Source organism: Balaenoptera musculus, chromosome 4, assembly GCF_009873245.2.
Source record: "Balaenoptera musculus isolate JJ_BM4_2016_0621 chromosome 4, mBalMus1.pri.v3, whole genome shotgun sequence".
Taxonomy (NCBI): domain Eukaryota; kingdom Metazoa; phylum Chordata; class Mammalia; order Artiodactyla; family Balaenopteridae; genus Balaenoptera; species Balaenoptera musculus.
This window is the reverse complement of record NC_045788.1, coordinates 60,790,926-60,813,745: the sequence shown is the minus strand read 5'-3', so window position 1 is coordinate 60,813,745 and position 22,820 is coordinate 60,790,926. Positions and strand designations below refer to the sequence as shown.

General features: G+C 41.3%; 1 protein-coding gene across 3 annotated transcripts in view; it reads left to right on the top strand.

Annotated features, from left to right (window-relative positions):
* Nucleotides 1-22,820, top strand: part of MCF2L2 (MCF.2 cell line derived transforming sequence-like 2) — a 245,936-nt gene that overhangs the window by 186,393 nt on the left and 36,723 nt on the right. For all 3 annotated transcript variants that reach the window (XM_036850441.1, XM_036850443.1, XM_036850442.1), the window contains 5 exons: nucleotides 12,661-12,727; nucleotides 14,087-14,202; nucleotides 15,366-15,435; nucleotides 21,388-21,480; nucleotides 22,148-22,240. In XM_036850441.1, coding sequence (XP_036706336.1) covers nucleotides 12,661-12,727; nucleotides 14,087-14,202; nucleotides 15,366-15,435; nucleotides 21,388-21,480; nucleotides 22,148-22,240 — 439 coding nt within the window. The remainder of the gene's footprint in view (nucleotides 1-12,660; nucleotides 12,728-14,086; nucleotides 14,203-15,365; nucleotides 15,436-21,387; nucleotides 21,481-22,147; nucleotides 22,241-22,820) is intronic.

Below are 22,820 nucleotides of genomic sequence, written 5' to 3'. Positions count from 1 at the left end.
CCCACACATGAACATACATGCACAGGGACGGCCTCTTTGCCCATGTGGGAGGATGATTTCCTACAGCAGGCTGGCTTCCCATCCCACCCCAGAAGGAGAGGAAGAGGATGTTAGATTTGATAGTATATAACAAAGTACTCAGTTTGTTTTGTTGGGAGGGAGTGCTTGAAATTAGCTGGAGATCAAATTAACTGATAGTAGTGAAGCTGATTTGACCATCAAAGAAGGAAGACAGTGTCGCCTTGCCCTCAGTGTCCACAGTAGCTGCTTGTGAACAGAGACCACTACAAAATTTATAAACGACTTTCAATCTCACCGTCAGGACTTTGCTTCACAGAGCACTTAGAGAACTTAGGAAAGTGGTGGAAAAAGAAACCTGTAGCATCAAGATGGTAAACTTGAAAAATGAGAAGAATTGCAATTTGCATGTTAGATTTAGAAGGGAGAAGATAAGGCAGAGAAAGAGCAGAGGGAGAAGCAGATATAGGAGAGAGGACCAGAGAGTAGAGCATGTATTATTAGTTTTGGGGAAAAGAAGACTGAAACGAGTACAAGAGAACCTGGGAGATGGTGGGAGCAAAAGAGACCCAAAGAGAGAAATGTTAGTGAAGTCATGAAAGGAGAAACAGGTTTGATAACTGCCGCTTAATACCTAACACAGTGGAAGCATATCAACATAGTGCCATGCTTGACTTGTTAGCTTACCTTGTGCTTTCTGTAGAAGGTAGGAGGTTTCCTCACAGACCCTGTACAGGCCCTGTCCCATGAATTCAGACACACCATAGGCTGTGTGTTCTGAAACCAGTGAGCGTCTATGCAAGGCCTGGGCTGCTAGAGAGGTAGGGTGGAATCCTGACTTAGTTCCTGCTGGCCACAAGATCTGGGCAAGCGACCCAACTTCTCTGTGCCCCATGGTAATTCCTGACTGGAAGGGTGCAGTGAGGGCTGACTACAGAGCAGTAACATGTGTGAAGTGCTGAGCATGGCGCCTCACAGACTGGGTGGACAGCTGTCATCCTCATGCCCACTGTGGGCTACAGAAAGCTCCTCTCGCTTGGCAAGCTGGTCTTCATGCTATGTCCCATCATCATCATTGCTATAAAAGGACCTGCTGTGTTTCACATCTTTAGAGATACATTTTCTGTTACTACAGCATCAGCAGTTAAAACAATGCAACAACTCCTTGGCTGTCTCCTCCTCCTCCTTTACTGCCCACCAGCCCCTCCTACCCCCACACATATCCTTCTGGGTATTCTTTTCTCACCACACTTGCTGCTTGGTGATCTCATCCATTGCCTTTAATCCATGATTTATATTTCTAGTCTAGATTCTGAGCTCCAAACTTGAGTGTCTTCACTTAAGTGTCACATCAGTCTTAAGCTTAGCAGGTCTAAAATAGAATATTCAAATACATTTTTGTGAAATGGTGAATGGATGGGTGTTGGATGACCCCCAAGGGCCAGAATCCTCCTTCTTCTCGCCAGAGGACCCAGCCCAGGCTGTTTGTTACATGTCAATAACAGTCAGTGGCATTTTGTCTCTGTATAAATATCTATGGATCTGTTTTCCCTACTCTTTTGAGAGTCCTCAGACCTCTTGAGGATGGAGATCATATCCTGCTCATCTCCAGTTCCCTTGAAGAAACCTCCCACAATGCCTTGCACGGAGTGAATATGTATTAATGGCTGGTTGAATTGAATTTTTGCTGAACGCTTCCCACATTCATCAAAAGTTCAAACTTTCGGTCCAAGAAGCCTCATCTACAGTACAATGGCCCCAGTGTACTTCTCCCTCGATGCCAACAAGGCCCAAATGCTGACATTGGAGGCACACTAGCCCCTTTCCTACAGCTCTTGCTTCTGCTCCTGTGGTTTGGCACCATTCACCAGCCTCCCTCAATTCCAGGATCTTGGCAGTTGGATGAAACCATACTAGGTATACCCAGAGCTGGAAGATGAAGGGAACTGACAGCACAAAGAGGCACTCACCCACAGGCCATTCTAAGAACCCATTTTGTTCCTTTCTCTTCACTTCTGCATTGGGGAGGTACCTCCTCAACTCATCATCTCCTTCCACATCAATACATAAGGGCATCTCTCATGTGCCCCTATAACCCTCAGTAGGGGTCCCACAGGGACAGTCTTGCTGGGACAGGCCCTGCTTGCTGGGACCTTCCTTGGTGCAGTAGAGCTGTACTGTGGATTGAGTGGGCCTCACTCGGGGGAGGGAGTGGGGGAAGAAGATTGGCGGGTGGGAGTGAGGCTGGCACAGCTTTCCTTTCCATGCTGCAAATGCTCAAACAGCCCCTGTGACAGTGACCTGGTACCAACTCCCTGCCATTAGATCCCTCAGCATTTCTTCTCCCCTCTCCACCTGCAGATCATATATCCACTTTCACACTCCCAGGGCCATACAACATTCTGTGCAGGTTCCAAGGGGCTGCCTCTAAGTCTACCTTTTTCTCCCCAAGCTAGGAGCATATATACAAATTGAGTGAATGAGTGATACTTGTGTAGGGACAATCTTGAATTCTACCTGATTAACACTTAACTTTTAAAAGACAATTGGCACCAGCCTGCCCACAGTTATCTAAACTGAGAAAAACTATTTGGATCCTGTGAGGGGTGGTACAGAGGAAAAAAAGAAAATTACAGCACATGGAGATGTTCAGAAAACAGTTGTTGACTATGACATGGGGGCTACGTGCCTGGCCCAGATGCAATCATTTGAGTTAGAAATTTTGCACTTAAGTTTGGTTGTGCTAATATTTAAGGGATAACTAAAATCTAATTCTCTATTACCCTTTTCTTAATAGTTAATAATTACTAAGCGCTCATTGCCTGCTTTATGGAACATACATGCTTCAAATCCTACTCAAATTAATTCTAAAAGGCAGTTATAGTCCTGCCTGAGATCTATATTGAGTATTATTTAAAATATGGACCATTAGTTAGGAATTAAAAATAGCTACAGTGAGATTTTTCTTATAACAGCACTTTTCAAAAGCCAATTCTAAAGTTCTTAATAAATCATGTGCTCTGAAAAAATATACATTTCATGAATCAGTCTTGATTGGTCTAATGGTCTAAGGACATAAAGCCCAATATTAATCAATACCTATTTGATCCTGCAGATATAGGGCTAAGGAATCCTAGAAAGAGCAATATCTCTGAGAAATATGTTTCTAGCATAATAAACAAACAAACAAACCCTCTTGGGAGGAAAGGAATTAATAGAATAATAGGATATCTGCTGGTAGATCTAGATACAAATAGGTCTGCAAAAAGGTACACAGGGTAGAGAAAGCAGTGTGTCTTTTCAGCAATTTTTGATCTTTGACTATTTTATACACTTTTTTTTTTAATCTTTGGGAATTTCCTTTTTGCAGTAGATTTCCCTTTGCATGAGGCAGAAGCTTATTAACTCTTTCACAATTTCTTTTCCTTACGGGAGGATTATCAGGTTACTGGATACTCCTGTTGGAGTTAGTACCAGTACTACCCTTTCCCATGAATTGAGGTAGTAATGGTTTTCCTATCAGCAGTATTCCAGGAGTCTACTTGGTACCAGAAATCTCTCCCATGAAGTTTTGTTATGTTTGGATTGTACATGTGCGGATACACCGTGGCTCTGAGGTTTGAGCCAGGTTCCTTGAATCCTAGGCATAAATGGATGATGGCCTGAGCCACCCCTTTTTCTCCAACCTGCTTCCCTGTGTCCTGACTGTGCAGGCCCTGTCCCTTACAGAGCCATGCTGCAGTCAGAATATTGGTACTGTTTCAGTGGACTGGCATTCACCCTTGGCACATCAGTTGCCCTGTCTCTAGTCTTAGATCTCGAAGACCTGGACCTGACCTCTTTCTGGCAGCACCAAGTCAGCAGTTTGACCTCAATCAAGTCATTCAATGCTCTGAGTCCCAATTTCCTCTTCTGTGAAATGAGAATAACAATTAGTGCCTGCTCCTGCTTACAGAATTGGTGTCTGTTCCTTAAATCTACCATTCATCCATTCCATAAACATTTATTGAGAATTTCCTACTTGTAAGACATGGGGACAAGGGATGGATGATAGGACATCTGCCCTGGAGGAGCTCTTTGTCACGTGTTGAATGGATCAAGGAAGATGATATGCACATTTAAAAAAATAACTTTATTTCACATCATGAGGTTAGCTATTATTTTAAAAATGGAAACTAATACGTGTTGATGAGGATGTGGAGAAACTGGAACCCTGGTGCCTTGCTGGTGGGAATGTAAAATGGTACACAATATCGTGGTTCCTCAAAAAGTTAAAAATAGAATTACCTTATAATTTAGCAGTTCTCCTTCTGCATGTATACCCAAAGGAAGTAAAAGCAATGACTCAACAAAGATTTGCAAACCAATGTTCACAATAGCCAAAAGGTGGAAACAACACAAATGGCCATCAACAACTGAATGGGTAAATGAAATATGGTCTATACAAACAATGGAAGATATTTAACCTTAAACAGGAATGAAGTCTGACACATGCTACGTCATGGATGAACTTTGAATACATTATGTTAAGTGAAGTAAGCCAGACGCAAAAGGACAAATTTTGTATGATTCCACTTATACGAGGTACCTAGGCAAAATTGTAGAGACAGAAGGTGGAGTGGAAGTTACCAGGGCCTGGCGGGAGGAAGGAATGCGGAGTTAGTGTTTAATGGGTACAGAGTTTCAGTTTGGATTGATGGAAAAGTTCTGGTGATGGTTGCACAACATTGTGAATGTATTTTAATGCCACTTAAAAATTGTTTAAATGGTAAATTTTATGTTATGTATATTTTACCACAATTTTTTTTAAATTGGGGGAATTCCCTGGCAGTCCAGTGGTAAGGACTCCACACTTTCACTGCCCAGGGCCCAGCCAGGTTCAATCCCTGGTTGGGGAACTAAGATCCCACAAGCCACGTGGCACGGCCAAAAAAAAAAAAAAAAAAATTATAATCCCTAAAATGCTACACAAATGCAGGATTGTTAACTTGAATTAGGATTAATGGGATTGTGTTTATAATCAATCCCTCTTTGAAAAAGCGCAGTATGTGTGAAATTACTTTGTCATTATTTATTATGTGATATTGAAGAGTGAGCATCCATCCAGATAAACTTTAATGATTATTTATGCCCCATCCTTTTCTAAAAAGAATTTAAGGTAGTTTACCCTAAACACATCAGAGTAATGAGATCAAATCCAATTAACATCAGACAAAATATAGAAACTAAGATATAAAAGAGGAGAAGACAGAACAGATGGCTTATCAGCAACTAAGCAAAACTTTCAACTGTTAGCCTTCCAGGAGACAGAGAACTGTTTATATTCATTAGACCTTTTATTAATGCTTAAAATATCACTGATTTCAACAAGGTCATTGTATGGGTCCATAGTGTTTCATATCGTTACCATTTATAGTTCTGGGAATTTATTAAGCAATTATGGAACACCTAACCAAAACATAAGAAGGATGTGAAACTAAGAACATGTTCTCCTAAGCCTGAACCCTCAGGACCTATTCAGTGCTGAATGAAACGGGCTCCTGGACAGTTCTCTTCCCTGTTGGCCAACTCGGTCTCCTGAACCTTCCCCTCGGCTCCTGCATGGAGTCTCACCATAGCCTGGCATGACAACCGTCTCCTCCATCCGGCTCCCCCTGCCTGCCATGCTTCCCACCCAGACCCTGCCCCAGCACCTGGTTCCCACAAGGCCCCGGGTGTAGCCACGACTCCTAGCCCCTGCTCCCGTTTCCTTCCTCCTGGAACACCCTCCTGTCTTGCTGCGAGTCGTCACCTCTTACACAGGACAGTCCAGATCTCACCTCCTCCAAGACCTCTCCAGCCCACGCTGATTCCTTCTCCTTGCCGTCCTATTGTACATGCAGTCACACATTAACTGTTTAGTTAATTGAGGCTGTAAATGGACAGAAAATCTTATGACCTTTGCTTATTTTCTTATGAGAAATGAGAAGCAAGGTGTGATTAGACCAAAGACCACATCATACATTTTATTAAAGATGATGTATTTACAATGGAATATTACTTAGCCATAAAAAGAAATGAAATTGAGTTATTTGTAGTGAGGTGGATGGACCTAGAGACTGTCATACAGAGTGAAGTAAGAAAGAGAAAAACAAATACCGTATGCTAACACATATATCTGGAATCTTAAAAAAAAAAAAAAGGGTTCTGAAGAACCTAAGGTCAGCACAGGAATAAAGACGGAGATGTAGAGAATGGACTTGAGGACATAGGGAGGGGGAAGGGTAAGCTGGGACGAAGTGAGAGAGTGGTATGGACATATATACACTACCAAATATAAAATAGATAGCTAGTGGGAAGCAGCCGCATAGCACAGGGAGATCAGCTCGGTGCTCTGTGTCCACCTAGAGGGGTGGGATAGGGAGGGTGGGAGGGAGACACAAGAGGGAGGGGATATGGGGATGTGTGTATATGTATAGCTGATTCGCTTTGTCATACAACAGAGGCTAACACACTATTGTGAAGCAATTATAGTCCAATAAAGATGTTAAAAATAAATAAATTTTTTAAAAATGATGTATTTAGAGAATGACCTATGAGAGCCAGTAGGGATGCTCAAGATGATCTAATTCAGCCTTTTGACACATGAAGAAATGGAGACCCTGAGAAAGAAAATGTCTTGCTCAAAGTTACCCTACATATTAGAAGCAGAAATAGACTTGGAAACCTATTTTCGTGAAACCCAGTATTTTTATATCACCATGCTAGTTTCATTTTAGTTTGTGTTTTATTTCATAATTAGCAAACAGGACTTTAGATGCACCCCAAACATAGGCCAAGAGGAGCAACATAATGCAGTGGGAAGAACACTGACTTTGCCAAAGCCAGAGACCTTGGGCAAGTCAGTGCATGGCTGTGGGGCTCTCTTTTTCCATCTGTAATATAAGGATTAACTGATGGTGTTTAAGTTTATATCTGCTTCTAGCATTTTATGAACGTACTAGACTGTTGGCCCAGCTCCACCAAAGAATTTACAAGTACTGGGAGAGTATACATCTCTCACCTTTGCTCCCTCCTCCATGCTGTCGTCCTCGGCCTGCGACAGTTCCCTGTCCTTGTGCCCTTGCTTGCTTTTTTCAAGACTCTGATTAAACTTCACTCAACTCAAAATCGGCAGTGTCCCCTCCCTTCTGTGCTCCTGACTCCTCTGGCTACCTGGTACCTATCACTCTGCACAGGAGTCACTGATTTTCTTGTCTCTGCCATTAGACTATGAACTCCCTAAGGCCTGGCATTTTGGTACATTTCTCTATCCCAAGTGCCTATCATGGTGCCTGGCTCATAATAGGGAGCTAGGACACGCTTGGTAAATGGATCTAATGGTTTTTGTCTGGGAAGCAAGGATAAGACTGTGGTACTAATTTCACCTGGAGCTGTTGGAAAGAGTTTTCATGGAAAAGGGAGAAATGGAACTTTCAGGAATGATTAGAATTTGAAAAGAAGTATAAAATAATGATACCATTGGCCTAACTAAAGGGGGGTAGGTGGCTTAAAGTAGTGGATCAGCTCAGTGTTACTTAGTCAAATAAGGGAACATCCGCATTAGAATCCTGTGGGGTGCTTGTGAAAATTACAGATTCTACCTCTGTATTTCATTCATTGCTCCCCATTCTGAATCTGTGGGTCTGTACTTACCTTTTGAGCAAGCCCCCTAGGAAGATTCTTTTCACATGAATGGATAGTCTTGAAATCCTGGGAGGAATATTGACAGTTGTGGGCAATTGAAAGCTATTTTAAGTTTTTGAAGAGGGAGAATGATGGCATAATGGACTTGAAGCTTTAGGAAGGGCATAGACTGGAGTTCTGTAAAATAGATTGATGGGAGTGAGATCTCAGAGGCAAGAGTGAGCTGCTAGGAGCACACCGATGTATTCAAGATGAGAAGGCTCAGGAGTTTGCTCTGTATTGGTGGCGTCGGCAATGGAGAATAAGCAGTGACTCCAAGAGGTGTGTTCAGAGATGAAAAGATGAGACTTGGTGACAGATTGAATGTAAGCGATAATGGCAGGGAGGAGTTTGCAATGACAACTGTGTTTTAGGGACCCTAGAATATGATCCTTCCACCAATATGCATGCTATTTCTGTCTGATGAGTTCTATTTCAGCCTGAGGTGTTGAGGTGTCTGGGAGGCATCCAGGTGAAGACGTATGTAGACCATTGGCAACATGGGCTTGAGCATGACCAAAAGTCTGGCAGGAAAATGATGATGTGGGAGAGTCAACAGCATGAGGGAAGAGGAGGGAAGGAAGTCTGGAAACCTGAGTTCAGACCTTGGGGGAGCAGCAACATTAGACACAAGGAGGAAGATGAAGCAAGGAAGGAATAGAGAAGAAACAGAGAGGTGAGTGGTGAATGAAGATTGAATAATAAAGACAAACCAAAGGAAGAGAAAGGTTTAAGAAGATGAGTATCCATTACATCAGATGCTCTAGGGTTTGAAAAGGATAAGAATAGACCTTTCCATTTGGCAAAGAGGGTATTAGATGAAAACTAGATTTTTTAAAGTGAAAATCTATAATACTTTCTGACGCGAGTGATATGATAGAATATGAGGAGTAAATGAAATCTCTTGATGGCAAATTCCATTGACAGGTAATGAGCAAAAATATATTTCTAACAGACTGGTTTCCAAAAGGATACTCTTCTATTGGAGAGCTGGGAAATTGGGGAGGGGGTGAGGGGCAAGGGTTAAAAGGGGGAACAGATTAAGGTGCGTGGGCGAAGAAGAAACTTATCAGGAGATCCTAACATGTACATACTACATTAATGATCTTGCTTACCAAATAGGGCTGCATTCATTTTTTTCAAAGGCTTTCCTTTCTTGCCTCTTGCTTACGGTATCATCTTAAACAAACATGAGATGTCATATAGGATGGAACCAGATCTCCAAAGCTCTTTTTTTAATGCTACCTTGAAATATGGCTTCAGAGAAGAAACAGTCCCTTAAAACACATTATGCCTCCATTTCCTCCTTAATAACCTGGGGGTGTGGGTGAGGGGAGAACCACTTTTACATGTAAAACAAAGCCAGAGTATACATTTAGTGTAGACTACATTCATGCGGGCTGCTCTGGCGTTGTGAACCCCATACTAATTACAGTGTTCTACCTCTGGGTAGATATCCACCAGGGCATAAATTGCTCTAGGTGTTAAAGTTTTTAAAATTACTTGAGTACTCCCAATGTTTTCTGTTTTTCATCTACATTATATACACTTGATGACTTTAGATATTAAATCCTTGATTTTTTTCTGTGAACAAAGTTATGTGCTTTGGAATAATGAAGCAGGCAATCGTCAGCTAGAATCATCGATTTTCTCCCATTTTATAAAGTTATTTGAAAGGAAAACAAAGGAGAAGAAAGAAAAAAGAATGGTTAACAGTGGTATGAGAACTTTTTAAAAAAAATCTGAACAGAAATGAAGGCTAACAGTGTTCAGGAGACTTTCTATTGTTGGAGTTTTATCCATTGCACTCGAATAAGTAAAATGAAGCAGTTGGAACTGGGATATGACCTGACAAGGGACTTTTTTTCTTCTGAGTTGTGGATTTTTTCTTGTGTCAGATTCGTAAAGACTCCTAGGGGTCTCTAAGTTCTTATATAACTGTTGGATGATAAGATTGATTTCTGCCCACCACCTAGTTATTTCTGCCTTGTGACTTCATTTAATCGTCAACACATTCTTAAACAGCCTTGCCAAGTTGCTTAAGCCCAGTGCTTCACGGAGGCATAAGAGGCTGGCTGTACTCTGGTTTTCTATGAATGCTTAACTGTTGCTGTGGTCCTACTTTATGTCATGGCTCATAGAAACAGACTGGTATTGAGGTCTATATTTCCTTCTGACATAGTAACTATCATCATTTCAGGATGATTTACAAAAAGCAAAGGAACCTCTTACTCAGAGACACCGTTAGCTAAATATGATCTTAGAGTAACTTTTTTGGTAGAATTATACTTCTTGCAGTTGTATCCTTGGTCAATGGCTATCCTTTATCAGTCTTGCCTTATAACAAGCTTTTATAAATAGATATGGAAATTGTCATTTTTAAGAAAGGATAATTGTTGAGCTATAAAATAGGTAGATTGTAGGATTTATTTATATCTCTCAAATGGGGTTTATATGTCATTACCTCCAGTAACATTCATTTTAAAACGTCATGTAAACTATATTTTTTTAATTAGAAAAGCAGTAGGTGTTTAAAGTTTTTGTTTAAATCCAAGATTGAAGAAGGGTGAAGAATAAAATGTAAAAATTCTCCTCTATTTCTAGTCTTCAGTATCACTTTCCAAAAGCAATCACTGTTAACAATGTTTTTTTTTAATTTATTTTTTATTGAAGTATAGTTGAATTACAATGTTGTGTTAATTACTGCTGTACAGCAAAGTGACTCAGTTATACATATATATACATTCTTTTTCATAGTCTCTTCCTTCATGGTTTATCACAGGATATTGAGTATATTTCCCCAAGGTCCTAGTGCTATACAGTAGAACCTTGCTATTTATCCATTCTACATATACCGGTTTGCATCTGCTAATCCCAAACTCCCACCCCTACCCTCTCCCACCCCCCTTGTTAACAATGTTCTAAGTTTCTTTGCATGAATTTTCTAAGCATATACAATTGTACATATATTTATGCATATACACTCATTTTGCACATAGTATAAATTTTACACAAATAGTCATACTCTGCAAACAATTGTACATCTTGGTTGTTTTTAAAATTCACTTAAAATACTTGGACTGTGTCATATCAGCATGATTCAGTCAGCTTCATTCTTTTTAAAAACTGCATAGCATTTCATTATATGTATGTACCATAATTTAAGTAATTTCCAGTTTATATCTGGTGTTGTCGTTCTATTGTTCTAATTACAAACAATGAACGTACTTAGAAGTGAAATTACTGAGTCAAGGAGCATGTGTTTTAAATTTTGATGAGATATTCCCAAGTTATCTTGCACAAATCTGTACTTTCACCAATATTATCTGAGTGTGCTTCCATATCTTCATCTGCCGGTCTTCCTTTGAGGTTTGCAATGTCTGCCATATTATAGAAGTTGAAAATTGTACTTCTTTTTAATATGTTTTTGTTGGATTCATATATACTGAGCATTTTTTCATAAGACTAATAGCCATTTATGTATTTGTGTGAATTTCCTACATTGTGTCCTTTATTTGTCCCTTGTCATACCCATTTTTATGAGAGGAAAAGAAACTCTTTTCTAGGGTAGGCTACTGTTTAATAGATAATCCACCAACAGCTCACAGGAAACCATAAATGTATATATTCTACATGTGAACACTTGTACAAACACTGATTCACTTGGAGGCCTGAAAGAAAGCCCTAAAAAAAGTATGGCCACACAGCCTGAGGAGAGAAAGAAAGCAGCCTGTCTGGAGATAAATGTGGGGACTGGCCTCATTCTTTCTATTAGTTTTCTATTGCTGCATTAAAAAATGACCGCAAACTCAGCAGCTCAGCCCACAACTGCCCTGGGACAGGAGTCCGGGCATGGCAAGACTGGCTTTTTGCTCAAGTCCCACTGATAAAATCAAGCTGTTCGCCAGTTGCGCTTCTTAGAAGGTATCCTCTTCAAAGTTCGTATGGTTGTGGCTGAATTCAGTACCTTGCAACCGCAGAACTAGTGTTCCTGTTTCCTTGCTGACTGTCTTCTGGGGGCCAGTTGGCCCCTAGAGGCTGCCTGCCTTCCTTGCCACATGCCCTCCCCCCATCTCCAAACCCAGCAAAGGAGAATCTCCCTTGTGCTAAAGCCTTCGCATGCTTCCAATCTCTCTGACTTTTAGACCCAGACCTAAAGAGTCCATGAGATTAGAATGTGCCCAACCTGGTAATCTACCTATCTTAAGGTCAACTGCTTTGGAACAAAACCGAATGACAAAATACCTTCCCAGCAGCACTTAAGTTAGTGTTTGATTGACTAACTGGGAGGATGTGTGTGTGTGTACCAGGGGCCAGAAATCTTGGGGGCCATGTTAGAATTCTGCATACCACACCTCCCAGCTGCCTTTCTCAGGGGAAGCAGACAGAGCTCATGTCTTCTGGCTAAGGAACTCAATCACACGGAAACATGGAATGCCAGAGGAAGGGGGCAGGACAGCCATCCATCTAACCCCGTGCACAACAAAATGCATCCTTGTAGGTCCAAGATCTTGATGTGAGCAATGAAACACAGAAGGCTGGAGAGAACATCTAGGAAACCACATGTGCGATGTAGGGATCAGGCAGACCTTCCTGACCAAGGATCCCAACCTGGTATTTCTGACTCCAATGTCTGCCCCCTTGACCCCCATGCTGTGGCTCACAAACAGGTCATTCTCTGGCTGCATAAATGGATTTTGAGTCCTTTAACTTTGCCATTTCTTCTCATGCCAGTGTGATCAGAGTGTGCTTTTGTGAGATGTTGGCCTTGGGTGTTCAACAGAACAGAATGAACTGACCACAACCTAAGTAGATGAGCCACTAAGGGGAACTGTATTGATGACCATTATTCTAAAAGAATTCTAAAACACTGCTTCCCACCCCCACCCCCCCTCTGTCTCTCTCTTTCTTTCATCTTCCCACCTGCTGCTGATTCAGGCGCATTATACGTGACTTGCTTGAGACGGAAGAGACTTATATAAAAGAGATTAAGAACATAATTGACGTAAGTAGATTTGGGGCGGGGGGAAGTTAAGCATGTATGCAAGCTGGAAAAGTTTTTTTGCAGAAAGAAACTCAGAATAGTTGCCATATGTCTCTAGAATCCCCACCAAAGTTTCAGGTCTTGTAATATCACAAGTGTTTTTTTCAGTATGAATAAGAACGTTCTTATGACTATTGATTCATGTAACAAAATAACTTTCAACGGATTGTACCAATTCACATGATTCTAGCAATGCCCACCTAGGTTCACCATATGCTTGCCAACAATGGGTATGATAATTTAAACCTTTTTGATAAATAAATGAGAGAATTGTTTCATATTGTTTTAAGTAGCATTTTTTGCTTGAGTGAAAATTTATACTTCCTCTATTTTCCTAAGGTAATAATCTTGAGAAATAAACTATATGTACAAAGTTTTTTTTTTTTTTAATTTTTATTTATTATTTATTTATTATGTTTATTTTTGGCTGTGTTGGGTCTTCGTTTCTGTGTGAGGGCTTTCTCCAGTTGCGGCGAGTGGGGGCCACTCTTCATCGCGGTGCGCGGGCCTCTCACTATCGTGGCCTCTCTTGTTGCGGAGCAGAGGCTCCAGACGCTCAGGCTCAGTAGTTGTGGCTCACGGGCCCAGTTGCTCCGCGGCATGTGGGATCTTCCCAGACCAGGGCTCGAACCCGTGTCCCCTGCATTGGCAGGCAGATTCTCAACCACTGCGCCACCAGGGAAGCCCTGTACAAAGTTTTAATAGAAATTTTTTACGATAAAACATCAGAAGAAAACCAAATGTCCAGTAAAAAGGGAATGGTTGATAAAGTCTTATATACATGCTAAATGATGTATTATTCAACTGTTAAAAATAATTATTTTTAATAATATACAGCAACATTGAAATGAATGCTTGTAAGATTAAATTTAAAACAATATATGTAGAAATTTGTGAGTCTAAAATGCATATGGAAAAACAGACTACAAATTATATATGTACTGTGATTATAACCATATAAAACAGCTTTTTTAAAAAAGTCATGAAGGAAATATAATAAGACAATAGTAATTGCATCAGGTCATAAAATAATGGGTAAGTTTTTTCCTTTCACATTTGACTTATGTGACGAATTTAAAAAATAGATTTGTTCTTCCTATAAAAATGCCATCTTATAATCATTACCATTATGCCATCTTCTTCTTCTGAAGATAGACACATGAGGAAAATAATATCAAAAGAATGTATTTGACGGAATGGCTTTCAGGACATGTGTGCCTTACTCCCCAATTATTAAAATTTTGGTCCCTGGAGTGGCTAAGTCAGATCATCTCTTATATGTTCCTGTTTGTAAAACCTACCCTGTTTCCACCTCTGCAGGGATATATCATTCCAATGGATTTTATTTGGCTGAAGCATCTAATTCCAGATGTTCTTCGGAATAACAAGGAATTTCTCTTTGGGAATATTAGAGAACTTTATGAATTTCACAACAGGTATATATTCATTCAAATTATCAGGGAAAATGGAAAATAAGAGAAGGATGGAAATCAGACTGATGGAATTTGGAGATGAAAGTGCTTAGACATTTTTAGGCTTAATCAAGTAGTCCAGAGTCAGTGGATTGGATTGGGGTAGGATGGGATAAGAAGGAGGCGAGAAGTGTCACAAGGTCCCTGAGGAAGAAGGGAAAAGACATTAATGGAGCATGTACTGGTGTCAGGCATCGATGTTGTATTCATTTGTGGGTTCCTTTCCTTATTTATCTACTCACGCATCAGCATTTACTGAGCACCTGTTCTGTGTCAGGCACTGTGTTAAGCATTGGGAATACAAAGTTGACCAAGACACAAGTCCACATACCTATTATCGTAGTGGAGTGCTGGGAACCAGAGTGTTAGAAAATGCTAACTGGTCAGGCAATTGTCCTTTCAGCCCAGGGCTGCTTGGGTGTTGGGTTCTAGAGAATGAGAGAAGGAAGGGACTTTGGAAATCATGTTCCAACACTTTCATTTTACAGATGACAAAACCACAAGTTGCTTACTAACTTTACTCACTCTAATGGCCCCAGGATCACACACCTAATTGATAGGAGGGAAGAGACTGCTTGGTGAATTGTACTACAGTTGTTTCTTAGCCACATCTGTTGTCCATTGGTCAGACACAAGGCTGAAATGGAAATCCCATTTCTGCTTTCTCTGGAGAAGTTATGCAGCCTCTTTGAACCTCAGGTTTCATACTTATGAAACCCTGTCTTACAAGGTTTGGTGGAGGATTAAATGAGATATTGTTTGCAAAGCACTTAGCTTATGCCTGATTTATAGTCAGCTCTCCATGATAGTTGTAGTAGCAGCAGCAACAGCAGTTCTTGTTAACATTACTATCATGTAGCAGGGATCTTCAGTGTATCCAGTCTGTCTGTGGCTGGTGCTTAGAATTACCAGAACTGGTATGAGTGGTTTCAGGGAATCCTAGTAATGTCACAGAATACATTTTTTTCTTCCAAATCAGCATGTTGAAGATGAGTCAAAAGCAGTAAAGCCTGGAAAACAGCATTTTTCTAAGCACCTCTTAAAACCTTATGTGATTTTACTTCAAAAAATTTTGTTAACCCCATACATGTAAAAATCAAAGCATTATTATCGTTTTCTTTCCCTAGGACTTTTCTAAAAGAATTGGAAAAATGCACTGAAAACCCTGAACTTCTGGCACATTGCTTTCTCAAGAGAGTAAGTCTGTGCTCCCAATAACTCAAAATAACCATGTGATTAAAGTCAGCCCTTAATTTTCTATGTAAGTGGCAAGGGCAAATGGAAACACAAGTGGTCTAAAAACTTATATCTGCCTTTTGAATGCAAAGCGGGAGTCTTTTGCAGTACTTCAGCCTGTGTGAGCTGAGTCCAGCCTGACGGAGCTTACCCTGCTAGGTGGGAACGACTGCAAGCCTGGCTTCCTGCCAAGCCCCCTGGAATGGAAGACTGGCCCCCCAGACCCCTGAGGCAGATGATTCTCCTCTGAATGACTAAGCTAACTGTTTTAGGACAAGAATCACACAGCAGGCTTAAATTCTTCACTAAAGTTGTAGTAACACTCTCAAAAGAAATACTAAACTGAAACTATAGAAAATATATTTTCTTCCATTTTATTTTCTACGGCATCAAGGAAAGTTAGAAAATTTTAGGTCTACAGCCTGTCTTCCACTTAGCACCCCATTTGTGAACTTCCTGTCCTACAACATCGTATTTCTGTCTGCTTCCCTTCCCACCACACAGACCTCTCCCCTCTTGCCAGTCCTCCACCTGGCTTTGGGCAATAAATAGGCTGGCTGTTTGGGCCAGTTGTGCTCCCTGGGAGCTGGCTCAGAGAAATGCCTTAGCCAGCATCATTCCCCACCAAGTGCCTCCTTCCTCCTCCTTTGGAAATGAGCCCGGTGCCCTTTGCTTTCTAAACTTTTCCCATTTCTTCTCTCTCTCCCAACCGGCCCTTCCTTTCATTCTCTTGCTTGTTTTCTTTTTGTGAGCCTGAGACAATAGATCAAACAACTTAAGCATTTTTAAACAGCTCAAATGATGACTGATAAGTCTAAGAGCAGTACAGTAAGTCCCCTACCTACGAACCTTCAAGTTGCGAACTTTAAAAGATGCGAACGTGCGTCCACATGTCCGATAACGTAAGTTAGTTCACGTGTCTGGTGTACATTGTCACGTGTGTGCATCCTCTGCAAGTGGTTGTGCTTTTGTGTACTTTACTGTACAGTACTGTATAGAGTACAGTAGTACAGTATTTTTATTTCAAGCCCAGGATGTCTGGAAGCAAGCGTAAAAGCAGCAGTGATGTAGTTGGTACTAAGATGCGCCGATGGAGAGGGTGTGGAGAAAAGGGAACCCTCTTGCACTGTTGGCGGGAATGTAAATTGATATAGCCACTATGGAGAACAGTATGGAGGTTCCTTAAAAAACTACAAATAGAACTACCATACCACCCAGCAATCCCACTACTGGGCATATACCCTGAGAAAACCATAATTCAAAAAGAGTCATGTACCACAATGTTCATTGCAGCTCTATTTACAATAGCCAGGACATAGATGCACCCTAAGTGTCCACTGACAGATGAATGGATAAAGAAGATGTGGCACATATATACAATGGAATATTACTCAGCCATAAAAAGAAACGAAGTTGAGTTATTTGTAGTGAGGTGGATGGACCTAGAGTCTGTCATACAGAGTGAAGTAAGTCAGAAAGAGAAAAACAAATACCGTATGCTAACACATATATATGGAATCTAAAAAAAAAAAAAATGGTCATGAAGAACCTAGGGGCAGGATGGGAATAAAGACTCAGACCTACTAGAGAATGGACTTGAGGACATGGGGAGGGGGTAGAGTAGGCTGGGATGATGTGAGAGAGTGGCATGGACATAAATACACTACCAAACGTAAAATAGATAGCTAGTGGGAAGCAGCAGCATAGCACAGGGAGATCAGCTCCGTGCTTTGTGACCACCTAGAGGGGTGGGATAGGGAGGGTGGGAGGGAGATGCAAAAGGGGAAAGATATGGGGATATATGTATATGTATAGCTGATTCACTTTGTTACAAAGCAGAAACTAACACACAATTTTAAAGCAATTATACTCCAATAAAGATGTTAAAAAAAAAAAAGAAAAAAGATGCGCTGAGCGATAACGATGGAAACAAAAGTGAAAATAATTGAGAGAGTGGAGCGACAAGAGGAAGAAGAAGTAACTGAAGAACTGAAGAGATTCACGACGCAGGAAATGGCAAGGGGATTTTCTTTATCTGTTAATTTTTGAGGCACAAGGCCCGAATGTAGAATGGTACACGAAGGTTGCAGCAGCCTTTCAGAATGCAATCCAGTGCTACTGTGTCATCTATGATGAGAAAAAAAGAGCTACTACCCAGATATCACTGGACCTGTTTTTTTAAGAGGGTAGATGGAACTGAATCCAGCAAGGAACCAGAACCCGTGCCAATAATGTCAGGCGTGAGTGAAATTGCAGCTTGCCCTCCTTCTCCTATTGCTGATGATCCTTCAGCTCTACCATCTCCCACCTCCTCTCCCCCCTCCAGTCAGTAACTCTTCCTTCCTGTTCACTCGATGCCAGCCCCTGTATGCCAGCTGTTGTACTGTACTACGGTACTTTTCAAGGTACTGTACTGTGAGATTAAAAGTGTTTTTCTTTACTTTTTGTGAATTTTTTTATGTATTATTTGTGTGAAAAGTATTACAAACCTATTACAGTACAGTACTATATAGGTGATTGTGTTATTTGGGTACCTAAGCTAACTTTGTTGGACTTAACGAACAAATTGTACTTACGAACACACTTTCAGAACATGTAGGGGACTTACTGTACCTGTGATAAACTGAAAGCAAGCAAACAAAAATCCCCAGGTTTCAAGGTATTAGACGTAATGGAGAAACAGAGTCTTCAACCCTCAGAGCTCTGACCAACTTAGAAGACCCCTTCCGTAGCCCTGTCTGGGCTTTCCATCACAGCCTTGTCATAGGTTTTTCATCCAGGGACAGAATTCAAGATACATTAAAAAACATTTTGTATTCAATCTGATTAATTTCCATTTTGACTTACTTTGATAGCATTATTCGTGTTTTATACTATTTGGCAATTTTGTGCTCATCAAACCACCAATGTGAAGTCTAGTTGCAGAGTTTAGTAATATTTCATAACTGACTATATCATTATTGCAAAGACTTATTGAAATTGTTGAATGAGAAAAAGACCAAATTCCTGTGGGGAAAAAAAATGGATATTATCAAGTTAAAATTGCCAAGTTTGAGGAAATGGTCGGGCAATTGCTAACTAAACATCTTTTCTTAGAAAAATTCCTCTCCTAAAGTTTTACAAAGCTTTTTATAGTCCTCCATGTTGGGAGGAACCTTAGAAATCATTAATCCAGACCACAAACCTGCATATAATCCTATATGATTTATGATGTTGGGGACAAAATACAGGTAATAAATTCTTACCAAGCACAAAGTATTACTCTGGGACAAATGAAGTAATTAAAAGCCACAATTACTTAACCTTTGAGAATCCCTGAGGGAATTGTCACAGCTGTGCAAAGACCTGTATTGGTTAGCCAATAAGGCAGGCCCATCACCCACTATTTACTACAGCAGTTTACCTCTTCTCAGTAATACTTGCAGACTTCCACTAATCATGAACAAGAATTTTGAAATATTGCTCTAGCCAAGTGTTTCAATCAGATTCGATAGCTTGTAGTATCCAGGAAGTTTCTGCCCCAGAGACCAACCTCCATGTAGAATAGCATTTGTCAATAGTTTACTTTGAGTCCCATTTGCTCTGAGATCTCACATGGTACAATAGAAAAAAACACTGGGGTGGGACTCAGAAAACTTAACTTCTAATCTAAGTTGAGCCACTTGCTATCAGCATGACCTCAAGTGTGTCACTTAAACCCTGGGAGTTTCACTTTTCTCCTCTATACAACAAGCTTAGTAATACCAATATGTAAAGTTGTGGAAATCAAATAAAATAATGCGCACAGAAGGACTCTACAACAGTAAAAAATGCTTTGACAATAGCTACCATTTGTTGGGTACTCTGCATGTATTGGGCATTTGTTGAGAGGTTTCTATACATCTTCTCATTTAATCGCACAACAATCATAGGAGTTGACTGCTGTTGTGAGCCCACTTAACAGATGAGAAACTGAAGCGAAGGAAGGTTAAGTAACTGACCTCGGACCAAATAGTTTGTAAGTAAGAAAGCCAAGAACTGAACCTGAGCCACAGTCTTCTTAATCCATAAGAAATCATGTCTTCCTGTGTGAATATGAGTTTGGGGGTAGCAATTCTTCTGGCCTCCTGATTTATTCTATAGGGAGGTAAGGAGAATCAGGTACTTTCATATGCTGCTGGTTAGTGCACATGCTTTCTCCAAGGAATTTTGGACTGAAGAGCAAATTTAGGTCAGTAGTTGTGTTTCAGTACTGGAAGGCATATAATGTTCTGTGATGCTCAAAGTGCAGACACAGGGCCAAGGGGTGAAGGTTTCAGGAACACAGGTATCAGCTCAGCATCCACCAAGAGAACCAGGTCCCTCTCTGTTACTGGGAGGGTTTAGGGAAAGGTGGCTCACTGTTGGCGATGTTTTCCTGGGTGGAAGTCTGGATCTCCAGTCTCCTCCAGCTTCTGAGAATCTTCTGGTGTTGAGTGTTGAAAGCAATGAAACCTTGAATCCTTTTAGGAGCAAAAGGCCAATGTCTTTGTGCTCCGACAAACCAAATGTGGGTGAAATGCCTTAATCAATTTGTAGTGTTTTATAAGCCTGGCCTTCAGTGTAACAGGAGTATTCCCCAAGTCTACGCTACTACACTCTGGGAGCCATTGAGTTTAACAAATGTACTTAGCACAGTGCCTGGCACATCAAAGGCACTCAACAGATAGTTCTGGAGTGAATGAATAAGGAAGTTATTATTGTTAAGTTCTGAATTATTATTCTAGTTTCTTAACCAGTCTGAACAACATTTCTCAAGGGCTGTCTGCCTTCTTAAACGTGTGTGTGTGTGTGTGTGTGTGTGTGTGTGTGTGTGTGTAATTTTTCTTGGAGAGAATAGCAAAGGACAGAGTTGCTGTAGTCCTTGCAGTGAAGTGAAATGACCACTTACAATCCATCAGGAGAGAGGAAGAGCTACAGAAATGGAAATCATTCACTACAGCAGGGTGTTTAGAAGTAGAATAGACATAGTGAAAGCTGTAAGGGGAAAAATAACCCATGTCCAGATGAAGGACATCAAGAGTGGCCTCAGCAAGAGGACAGGGACACAGAAATCCACAAGGAAGTGGCCATGTGGTCATCTCTGCCAGAGCAGCCCGGGCTCTGTGGCAAGCACAGCTGAGCAGACGGACCAGGTTCTCCTGATGGAATGGACGAAGCTGGCAATCTGACTCCACAGGCTGGGGGTATCTTTTCTATCTGGGATATTGGCAGATGTGTTCCCACCTCTCACAGTCTTTGATGCAATGAGAATATAGGTCACACAGCACTTGGAATCCCTCTTGATCTCTAGCACTGAGATAGTCGTGTAGCTTTTCCAGTCTCGGAGTCTTGTGCTGCAGGTTGAAGGTGATGTCTGAGGCAGGGGTTGCCCAGACCACTTGGTTGGTTTTTGTCCAAACTGCCACATTTTCCTTCTGGGATGTTTCTATCCTTTGGTTGCTTCTTAGGTTTATTTGTAGGGTTGGCATCATGGTGACTGTAATAAGGAGTGAGTGGGGAGAGAGAAAAGAGAGGCCATCGGCTACGAGCACTTTTTTGTCCTTTTTACTACTCAGTGCAGAACTATCTGGGGGAGATATTGGTGTCCCAGATAAAGAGCAGAGGAGAAAGGGTAAAGTTAAAACTCGACTCCTGTTCATGAATTTACTTCTTTATTTACCAGAGTCCTGTAGCTGCTCTCACAGCCCTCCATTCACATCTGCGTTGTTTATAGCCCTGTGTTTATCTCCCCATCACACACTCACCCCAACAGAAGGTTATTTATTGTGCATCCCCAGTTCCTTACACATTGAAAATACTCAGGCCTGTTGAATGAATGAATAAACTGTACTATTCTGTCCTCTTACTGAAAAATGCTACCTGGTTAATTTGTTCTAACTTTTTCTCACCCAGAAAGAAGATCTTCAAATATATTTTAAATATCATAAGAATCTGCCCCGAGCCAGGGCAATCTGGCAAGAATGTCAAGACTGCACCTACTTTGGGGTAACATTGCGTTTCTAAGGTCTCCCACAAACTGTTTTCCCTGGACACTGTTTATGTACATCCAATTTGTAAAGAAATTGAAAGTATGAACTAGGAAGAGGAGTTTGGCATTGGAATTTATGTTTATTAAAAGTCTCTCCTTTTTCAAAATTATACACTGGAAGTTTCAATGCTGCCCTGAGTCTCCATGGGACAGCCCTGTAAGGAGCAGTTGTAGCCTGGTGAGAAAACCAGGGTCCTCTTCTAGGATGGGTTTTAAAAGTGGAATTAAATCACACTTTGGGGTTCCCTGGAATGATATCAATAAGCCCATCATGTACCCTTGACTAAACTCCACCACCCCCAAACCCCAATTCTAAGACAGCCTTTTCAGAAGGCTGCCCCATTGTCTCCCTCGTAATGGACTTACTTTCTAAAAGAAATAAATGTTCCGGCATCCCTACTTGACTATAAAAATACTAGCCAAGCCCATCCCCTTTCCCATTACTCTCATTTTACACAATGTTCCTGACGGACTGAACAGCCAATAACATTATGAAACTGGTCGACACAGCCGCCCCTCCTCTCCATGAAGAGCTCATTTCACTTCTTGTATTTAAAGGCTGCCGCTTCTGTTCTGAGTGTGTGTGTTGTTTTGTTTTATGTTGTTTCTGTTTGGCTTTTCAAGGTATGCCAGCGTCAACTGGGTCACAGTCTCCCTCTTTTTAAGTATCTGAGAGGACCAAGCGAGAGACTTGTAAAGTACCAGATGTTGTTGAAGGTAAATCGATGAGACAGTGCTTCCTGTGCTGGGAGAACAGATGTGTGGGCACTCTGGTGCTCTTTTCCTTAGACACGTAGAATTGTGACTTCGACTTCCGGAGGTGAAACTATGTCTAGATTTCAGGCTTTTTCTGTCCCCAGGTCTAAATCAGCCTCCTCGATGAGGAATAAGACCAAAGAATCGTAGGGTCCCGGGAGCCTGGCTAGTCCATCGTGCGGCCAGGACATGGATCTCTAAGGAGAGCCCAGTTTAGGGGAGCAGAGGTCCTTGGGAGGAAAGTGGGGAAGAGGGAGGCCAGCACACTGCTGGCAGCTGAGAGGGTGGGGAGGCAGCCAGACCGCTATTCTCGGTAAGATATCTACAGGTAAGATGTCATCTGCTCCGTTTTACAGCTGGGGCAAGGAGCTTCGGGAAAGAGGTGTGATTTTCCCTAAAGCTACTGTTCTACGTGCATTTAAACAATGGAGGGGAGAAGGCGAAACTGGATTCTTCTCTCCTTTTGCGACATCTACCTCTCCCCTTAGACTGAGGATTTTTCTCAAGAGCAACATAACGGAATGAATTCTGTTCTGCTGAA